The sequence below is a fragment of the Sander vitreus genome, unplaced genomic scaffold (genome assembly GCF_031162955.1).
Source record: "Sander vitreus isolate 19-12246 unplaced genomic scaffold, sanVit1 ctg339_0, whole genome shotgun sequence".
Classification (NCBI taxonomy): Eukaryota; Metazoa; Chordata; class Actinopteri; order Perciformes; family Percidae; genus Sander; species Sander vitreus.
The window spans coordinates 60,001-70,000 of record NW_027595479.1 but is presented as its reverse complement, the minus strand read 5'-3'; the positions used below and the strand labels follow the sequence as shown (position 1 = coordinate 70,000).

Genomic DNA, 10,000 nt, shown 5'->3' with positions numbered 1-10,000 from the left:
CAAAATGCATGTGCGTGTGTGTGTCCGTGCGTATATTGTGTGCGTGCATTGTGTGTGTGTGTCTGTGCGTGTGTGCGTATATTGTGTGTGTGTGTGCGTGTGTGTGCATCATGTGTGTATGTGCGTGTGCATCATGTGCGTGTGTCTGTGCGTGTGTGCGTATATTGTGTGTGTGTGTGTGCGTGCACGTGTCTGTGTGCGTATATTGTGTGTGTGTGCACATATTGTGTGTGTGTATGTGCGTGTGTGTATGTGCATCATGTGCGCGTGTGTGTGTGTGTGTGTGCGTGCGTGCGGCCCTCACCTCGTACTCCTCCTTGAAGCCGTACCCTTCGGCACATTTCATCTGCGTGATGTGCTGCAGCAGGTCGGCCACGCGGATGGCCGGGTGCAGCTGTCCCGTCTGGTACGGGGGCGCCTCGCGCTCCGACTCCCGCTGCTTGTAGTGCGACTGCACCAGGCTGCTGGTCTCACTGGTCATGGTGTGGCTGTCGTCTGCAGGAGGAACAGCACAGCAGCATGTAGACGGGACAAACACACAGACACACAGAGGTATCTTCTTGCTTTATACTGTAGAAAGGTCGGATGAAAGCTTAAAAACATCTTTACGAAAGAGACAAAAAAAGCAATATGAACTTTTTAAAACACTGATGAAAACAAAAAAGCGTCGAAAGAAACGACAAAAGTTGGAAAATGCTACAACAACCGTCAAAAACCCACAAATCAGTTTGACACATTTATTCAGTTTTTTTTTCATATTCCAGGACTACCGGTCTGTCTGTGTGTGTGTCTGTGTGTGTGTGTCTGTGTGTGTGTCTCTGTGTGTGTGTGTGTGTGTGTGTGTGTCTGTGTGTGTGTGTCTGTGTGTGTGTGTCTCTGTGTCTGTCTGTGTGTGTGTGTGTGTGTCTGTGTGTGTGTGTCTGTGTGTGTGTGTGTGTGTGTCTGTGTGTGTGTGTGTGTGTGTCTGTGTGTGTGTGTGTGTGTGTGTGTGTGTCTCTGTGTGTGTGTGTGTGTGTGTGTGTGGTGTGTGTGTGTGTGTGTGTGTGTGTGTGTGTGTCTGTCTGTGTCTGTGTGTGTATCTGTGTGTCTGTGTGTGTCTGTCTGTGTGTGTCTGTCTGTTTGTGTGTCTGTCTGTGTGTGTGTCTCTGTGTCTGTGTGTGTGTGTGTGTCTCTGTGTGTGTGTGTGTGTGTGTGTCTGTCTGTGTCTGTGTGTGTGTGTCTCTGTGTGTGTCTGTGTGTGTCTGTGTGTGTGTGTGTGTGTGTGTGTGTGTGTGTGTGTGTGTGTGTGTGTGTGTGTCTCTGTGTGTATGTGTGTGTGTGTGTGCGTGCGTCTGTGTGTGTGTGTGTGTGTCTGTGTGTGTGTGTGTGTGTGTGTCTCTGTCTCTGTGTGTGTCTGTGTGTGTCTGTAAATCATAGTGTGGTCTAGACCTACACTCTCTGTTACGTGTCCTGAGATTTAAAGATATAAATATCGTCATTATGACGACTTATTTCAGATCCATCGATTCATTTTCACCGTGAGGGAAACCGATCGAAACCGATGAGGTTCTGAGATGCTGACGTTGTTACTACGACAACACAGATGAATGGCACACACATCACGTGACTGGAGAGAGGATGGTGATTGGCCCTGGTTTCTGTTCACACTGCTGCTATGAAAGTGATCACCAATCAAGACTGTAAAAATACTGGATCTGGGTCTGAAGCTCCTTGGAGGTCCTGACTCACCAACCCCTCCAACCCTTCTAGCCCCTCTAGCCCCTCTAGCCCTTCTAACCCCTCTAGCCCCTCTAACCCCTCTAGCCCCTCTAGCCCCTCTAACCCCTCTAGCCCTTCTAACCCCTCTAGCCCTTCTAACCCCTCTAGCCCTTCTAACCCCTCTAGCCCTTCTAGCCCTTCTAGCCCCTCTAACCCCTCTAGCCCTTCTAGCCCCTCTAGCCCCTCTAGCCCCTCTAACCCCTCTAGCCCTCTAGCCCCTCTAGCCCTTCTAGCCCCTCTAGCCCCTCTAACCCCTCTAGCCCCTCTAACCCCTCTAGCCCCTCTAACCCCTCTAGCCCTTCTAGCCCCTCTAGCCCCTCTAACCCCTCCAACCCTTCTAGCCCCTCTAGCCCCTCTAGCCCCTCTAACCCCTCTAGCCCCTCTAACCCCTCTAGCCCCTCTAGCCCCTCTAACCCCTCTAGCCCCTCCTAACCCCTCTAGCCCTTCTAGCCCCTCTAGCCCCTCTAGCCCCTCTAGCCCCTCTAGCCCTTCTAACCCCTCTAGCCCTTCTAGCCCCTCTAACCCCTCTAGCCCTTCTAACCCCTCTAACCCCTCTAGCCCTTCTAGCCCCTCTAGCCCTTCTAGCCCTTCTAACCCCTCTAACCCCTCTAGCCCCTCTAACCCCTCTAGCCCCTCTAACCCCTCTAGCCCCTCTAGCCCCTCTAGCCCCTCTAGCCCCTCTAACCCCTCTAGCCCCTCTAACCCCTCTAGCCCCTCTAACCCCTCTAGCCCTTCTAGCCCCTCTAGCCCCTCTAGCCCCTCTAACCCCTCTAGCCCCTCTAGCCCTTCTAGCCCTTCTAACCCCTCTAGCCCCTCTAGCCCCTCTAACCCCTCTAGCCCTTCTAGCCCTTCTAACCCCTCTAACCCCTCTAGCCCCTCTAACCCCTCTAGCCCCTCTAACCCCTCTAGCCCCTCTAACCCCTCTAGCCCTTCTAGCCCCTCTAGCCCCTCTAACCCCTCTAGCCCTTCTAGCCCCTCTAACCCCTCTAGCCCTTCTAACCCTTCTAGCCCTTCTAACCCCTCTAGCCCTTCTAACCCCTCTAGCCCCTCTAACCCCTCTAAGCCTTCTAGCCCTTCTAGCCCCTCTAACCCCTCTAGCCCTTCTAGCCCTTCTAACCCCTCTAACCCTTCTAGCCGTTCTAGCCCCTCTAACCCCTCTAACCCCTCTAGCCCTTCTAGCCCCTCTAGCCCCTCTAACCCCTCTAACCCTTCTAGCCCCTCTAGCCCTTCTAACCCCTCTAGCCCTTCTAGCCCCTCTAACCCCTCTAACCCCTCTAACCCTTCTAGCCCTTCTAACCCCTCTAACCCTTCTAGCCGTTCTAGCCCCTCTAGCCCCTCTAGCCCCTCTAACCCCTCCAACCCTTCTAGCCCTTCTAACCGGGACCAAAAAGCGTGACCACATTTCACCGCTTTTGGCCTCCCTGCTCTGGCTTCCTGTTTGTTTCAGGATTGTATTTAAAACTGTATTAATTGTCTTCAACATCTTAAATGGGTTGTCGCCTTCTTATTTATCGGAGCTCTTACATGTCCACACACCTGTCAGAGCACTGACGTCGTCCAATCAGATGCTCCTCCATGTGCCCAGCAGTGAGCGAGCCTTTTCATTGGCTGCTCCAAACCTCTGGAATAGTCTACCTGTTCACATAGGAACAGCGCGGACCATCTGTCACTGCCCGATGTGAGTCAAACGCCGTTTGAGTCGTGCATGCGTCACTTTGCGACAAGTAGCCTCCAAGATGCTAACGGATTTTTGAGCTAACGCAGTCTATGAGCTAACGTTAGCAATCAAACAATCATAGCTACAACGTTTTTGAAATAACTGCTGCTGCTGGCTACGAGTTAGCAAGCAGACACAACACAGGCTGTCACTGGAACGCCGTTTTGAGCTAACGTTAGCAATCAACAATCATAGCTACAACGTTTCTGAAATGATTTCCATCTTCTGTTATTGTTTGTAAAGAGAAACGTTTATTATTTTATGGATTTCACAAATTTCAGTAAGACAAGTTATGGCGTCAACCGTTTAAATCTGAGCATCTCGACTCCCATCGGGCAGTGACACCATTGAAACATTCAAGTCCTTGCTTAAGACCCATTAACCAGTCCTTCCAGAAACATGAGGAGTTATTCTGGGATTGTTTTGGGCTAAAATCCTTAATTATTCGTCACGTTTTCTTAAAAAATGTGATGGAATATGTGGGATATTTATGCAGTTTAATGCGATGAAATTGTGGGAACTTTTTAAAACTGTGGCGTCATCGTGGCGTCATCGTGGCGTCATCGCAGGGTTTACAGCTTTTAGATGACGTTCACGTCGCGTAATTACATCACTTCATAACGTTCCCATGGCAACAGGCGAAACAGCTGCTCTTGTGTGAAGTAAACACAACATTTTTCATCTTTCTGATCAGATATTTGGGACTTTATGCAACGAAAATGTGGGGATTATGACATCATACAAGCCCCGACATATTTTGCGCGGAAATCAGCAATTTATGCAGCGAAAGTGCCCTCCCCAAATTAATATGCAGACTTTGGCTGATTATGCGATGATATGAGATCACATGATCATGTTTTTCTGGAGGGACTGGTTACTATGCATTGGCTTTCAATTCAAGTTAAGCTTTGATATCTTGACCTTTTTCTACTGTTGGTTATTAGTTATTAGTTATTGTGTGTTTGTGTATATCATCTCTTTGATTTTTGGAGCTTGTTAAGCACTTTGGTCAACTATGGTTGTTTTTAAACGTGCAATATAAATGAAAGTGAACTGAACTGAACCCGACGGCCGACCGTCGGCAGAGAAGTCAGTCGGACTGATCAGTCGACCCCCCAGGTCCAAAAAGTGTCTCAGAACACACGAAGAGACGCCGACTTCAGCGTACGCTCTGCACGTGCGCGAGACGTAATACGTCTCCATAACAGCAGGTGCCGCTAATCTGTATTGTCGCCCAAAAAATGAAAACCGGAAATGACGAACGCGTCACGTGGGTCTGGCTGCTCCCCGACCATCATGGCGTCTCGTTCAGAATACGATCTCATATTGGACTAAGATAGTTCACCGTAACGTGTTTCTGGAAACATCTGAAGAGAGAAACAGGCCGTGCAGCTGCTGAATCTGTCTTCATTTCAGATCAACACAGGTCAGTTTAACAGATGTTCGTCAGATGTTGAGAGACTCTAGTCACGCTCATCCTGCTCCTCATTTCCGGTAAGTGTTTTAACATAAGTGCACTGATTCGCTAGTCAAGGGATAGCACTCCACCAATCAGAAGGCTCATTGGGTCTGACTGCCCACTGGCCGATTATACATGTCAAATCGGCCGAAAAAATGAAGACCAGACTCGAGTCACCGACCTCGCCAGACAGACTGTCAGACGACTGATTATCGGGTTGGTGGGTCAGCGCCTTAAAGCTGTATTCTCTCTGACTTCCAGCAGGGGGAGACTCCTAAAAGCTGTATTCTCTCTAACTTCCAGCAGGGGGAGACTCCTAAAAGCTGTATTACCTCTGACTTCCAGCAGGGGGAGACTCCTTAAAGCTGCATTCTCTCTAACATCCAGCAGGGGAGACTCCTTAAAGCTGTATTCTCTCTAACTTCCAGCAGGGGGAGACTCCTTAAAGCTGCATTCTCTCTAACATCCAGCAGGGGGAGACTCCTTAAAGCTGTATTCTCTCTAACATCCAGCAGGGGGAGACTCCTTAAAGCTGTATTACCTCTGACTTCCAGCAGGGGGAGACTCCTTAAAGCTGTATTCTCTCTGACTTCCAGCAGGGGGAGACTCCTTAAAGCTGTATTCTCTGTAACTTCCAGCAGGGGGAGACTCCTTAAAGCTGTATTCTCTCTGACTTCCAGCAGGGGGAGACTCCTTAAAGCTGTATTCTCTGTAACTTCCAGCAGGGGGAGACTCCTTACACGCGGTTAGGAAACATACTTCATTCATTCCAACCGACAGCCCAGCCCTCTTTTTCACAGCCCAATGTTGGCAAATGTATCGCTAAAGTCAACGCTCCAAAACACCAGTCCTCAAACCAACGGTGACGTCACGGACAATGGGAGACCTGCTAACATCTTAACTAGTGTAGGGAGTCCGGGGGCATGCCTATGCCGTCATTTTTGGTGGCCTAATATTATTTTATTATTGCCTGTATCTATACGAGTCTATCAATCAACTAATGCAACCTGAGTAACGTGCACACTCGCCTACTTATGGCGCGTTCAAATCAACTCAGACGTGTTGTAAGTGGCTGGGGGGCGGCGGTCGCTCAGTCCGTAGGGAGTTGGGTTGGGAACCGGAGGGTCAAGTCAAGTCCCAGTACGGACCAAAGTACAGAGTGTGGATTGGTAGCTGGAGAGATGCCAGTTCACCTCCTGGGCACTGCCAGGTGCCCTTGAGCAAGGTACCGTACCCCCCTACCCTCTCAGGGCGCTGGTCCAGCACTGGCAGCCCACTCACTCTGACATCTCTCCATTTGTGGAGGATAGACTATTGCTCCATTATATTTACGTTGGAACTCGGAAGCCGGAGCTGGGAATCACGTCATACCCGAGTTGAATGCGTGAAAGTCAGATTGTCATTGTTGTCATTGTTGTCATTGTTGTCATTAGCTCTAGCCCAGTTAGCTATCGTTAGCAATTGCTAACAACGCATTACGCCACTTTTTGTGCATGCAAACAGCGTGACAACATGTCCACAGATAGAAGTTGGACATGCCTGAAGACAGAAGTGCTTATAACTTGCAGCCGTCTTGGATTTTGAACTCGGGCTACTGCGAGGTCGTCCGAGTTCCGAGCTCGTAAATCCGAGGTCAGGGGTCAGGGGTTAGGGGTCAGAGGTCAGGGGTTAGGGGTCAGAGGTCAGGGGTTAGGGGTCAGGGGGCGTGTTTACGACTTTGAGATCGTCCGAGTTCCGAGCTCGTAAATCCGAGGTCAGGGGTCAGGGGTCAGAGGTCAGGGGTCAGGGGTCAGAGGTCAGGGGTTAGGGGGCGTGTTCCGACTTTGAGGTTGTCTGTGTTCCGAGCTCGTGAATCCGAGGTCAGGGGTCAGGGGTTAGGGGTCAGAGGTCAGGGGTTAGGGGACAGAGGTCAGGGTTCAGAGGTCAGGGTTAGGGTTCAGGGGTCAGGGGGCGTGTTTACGACTTTGAGATCGTCCGAGTTCCGAGCTCGTAAATCCGAGGTCAGGGGTCAGGGGTCAGAGGTCAGGGGTCAGGGGTCAGAGGTCAGGGGTTAGGGTTCAGGGGTTAGGGGTCATGGGGCGTGTTTACGACTTTGACCTCGAAAATCTGAGTTCCGAACTTTCTCAGAATGGACAGGGCGAGTCGAGCAGCGAGCTCGTTGTTGAAGATGAAAAAAGAACTAGACCCAGTCTACGGTCCAGACCCAGACCCAGAACTAGACCCAGACCCAGAACTAGACCCAGTATACAGTCCAGACCCAGACCTAGAACCAGAACTAGACCCAGTATACAGTCCAGATCCAGACCCAGAACTAGACCCAGACTCAGACCAAGAACTAGACCTAGACCCAGAACTAGACCCAGTATACAGTCCAGACCCAGACCTAGAACCAGAACTAGACCCAGTATACAGTCCAGATCCAGACCCAGAACTAGACCCAGACTCAGACCAAGAACTAGACCTAGACCCAGAACTAGACCCAGTATACAGTCCAGACCCAGACCCAGAACTAGACCCAGACTCAGACCAAGAACTAGACCTAGACCCAGAACTAGACCCAGTATACAGTCCAGACCCAGACCTAGAACCAGAACTAGACCCAGACCCAGAACTAGACCCAGTATACGGTCCGGACCCAGACCCAGAACTAGACCTAGACCCAGAACTAGACCTAGACCCAGAACTAGACCCAGTCTACAGTCAAGACCCAGACCCAGAACCAGAACTAGACCCAGTCTACGGTCCAGACCCAGACCCAGTCTACGGTCTATACCCAGACCCATACCCAGAACTAGACCCAGTCTATGGTCCAGACCCAGACCTAAACCCAGAACTAGACCCAGACCTAGACCCTGAACTAGACCCAGTATATGGTCCAGACCCAGACCCAGAACTAGACCCAGTCTACGGTCCAAACCCAGACCCAGAACTAGACCCAGACCCAGAACTAAACCCAGAACTAGACCCAGTATACGGTCCAGACCCAGACCCAGAACTAGACCCAGTATACGGTCCAGACCCAGACCCAGACCCAGTCTATGGTGCAGACCCAGAATCAGACCCAGACCCAGTCTATGGTCAAGAACTAGACCCAAACCCAGTCTATGGTCCAGAACCAGAACCAGACCCAGTCTACGGTCCAGAACTAGACCCAGACCCAGTCTATGGTACAGAACTAGACCCAGACCCAGTCTACGGTCCAGAACTAGACCCAGTCTATGGTCCAGACCCAGAACTAGACCCAGACCCAGTCTATGGTCCAGAACCAGACCCAGACCCAGTTTATGGTCCAGAACCAGAACCAGACCCAGTCTATGGTCCAGAATCAGAATCAGACCCAGTCTATGGCCCAGAACCAGAACCAGACCCAGTCTATGGTCCAGAATCAGAATCAGACCCAGTCTATGGCCCAGAACCAGACCCAGTCTATGGTCCAGAACCAAAACCAGACCCAGTTTATGGTCCAGAACCAGAACCAGACCCAGTCTATGGTCCAGAACCAGACCCAGTTTATGGTCCAGAACCAGAACCAGACCCAGTCTATGGTCTTGCAGCTGCAGTGTGAAAAGAGAGCAGAGAGTTCAGAGTTCAGGACTCTGACGAGAACATTTAAAACACACCTTCCACTACACTCTCTAACTCTGTTCTTATTGGCTAGCCTGGGGGCTGACTGACCAATCAGAAACTCTCTATCCAAAACAGCCCAACAACCAATCATGGCGAGGAAATGGCCGATGGGATGGCGGCGGCGGAAAGGACGGCGAGTTATGAGACAACCACGAGAACACAAACATCAACCAATCAGAGAGGGAGACAGATGGAAACACCTGATTGGTTCTAAGGGAAAATGGCGGGAAGATTGTTGCGATGTTTTCACAATTTTCACAGATAGGGTTAAAAATGAGGCACTGATGACATCACAGCGGGTGGTGGGTGTGGCTCCATGCGCAGTGGTGACAGACACCCCCCCTCCCCCCACCCCCCCAACATAAGTCCCGCCCCCTTAGCCCCAAATTTAGCCACTTACCATTAATGGGCACTTTACACAGAGAAAGATAGAAGAGAGGAAGGAGAGAGAGGAGACAGGGTATAAGCAACAACTTTAGCTTTAGCCTGGGCTAAACACAGCTAGCATGACTCAGACAGGAACTACTCCTAGCCTAAGCTAAGCTAACCTGGCTAGCCTGGCTAACTGTTCCCTCAGCGTATCGGACTCGTAGCCTCGGCTAACCTGGCGACAGTTTAGCTAGCCTGAAGAGAGAGGAGAAAAGGAGTTTAAGCGACAGTTTTGCTCTTAGCATTCCCCTTCCTTCACTTGGACATTAAACTAGCTTAGCAGCACATTTAGCACAGCAGTTAGCATATCTGAGTTTGTTAGGTTTCTCTGTACGAGCCTTTGTGCTAGATTTATTTAGAGTTTAGAGTCAACCACAGACTGTTTAAAAGAAGTGGACATTAACCTAGCCTAGCAGCACGTTTAGCACAGTTAGCATCTGAGTTTAAACTGGAAACATGTAGTTGCTGTTTTTTAGCAGAGAGGTGTGATGTGTTACTTAGGTTTTACGTACTTTTGTACGAGCCTCTGTGCTCAATTTATTTTAGACTTTTTCAACCACAGACTGCTTAAAAGAAGTCGACATTAACCTAGCTTAGCAGCATGTTTAGCGCAGTTAGCATCTGAGTTTAAACTGGAAACATTTAGTTGTTTACATCAGAAACCTTCACTTAAACGTTGAAAAAAATTCAACAAAAGTGACAGAAATGTTAAAAAAGGGACAAAAAAAATGTACGTATCTTTTTTTTTCTTTTTTCGACGCTTCGGGTAAAATGGCGAAACTTCGGCAGAATTCACTGGAACATTTTGGTTTTTAGAAATGTTAAAAGATAAGAAAGGTGTGGCGCGTTTGTTAGGATTTTTAGGTACGATATTTTGAAGTCTAGACTCTAGAAAACAGACTGTTTCGAACAAAAGTTGAACGTGTCGGAAATAGTGGGGATATTTTCAGCGTTCAGTTCTGCCAAAAGACTCAATTTATTTTGAGTTTAGAGTCAACCACAGACTGTTT

The 10,000-nt window shown here is 49.6% G+C and overlaps 1 protein-coding gene across 2 annotated transcripts in view; it reads right to left on the bottom strand.

The window, feature by feature from the left end:
- Positions 1–10,000, bottom strand: part of LOC144513757 (receptor-type tyrosine-protein phosphatase mu) — a 100,619-nt gene that overhangs the window by 32,381 nt on the left and 58,238 nt on the right. For both annotated transcript variants that reach the window (XM_078244933.1, XM_078244934.1), the window contains one exon: positions 305–495. In XM_078244933.1, coding sequence (XP_078101059.1) covers positions 305–495 — 191 coding nt within the window. The remainder of the gene's footprint in view (positions 1–304; positions 496–10,000) is intronic.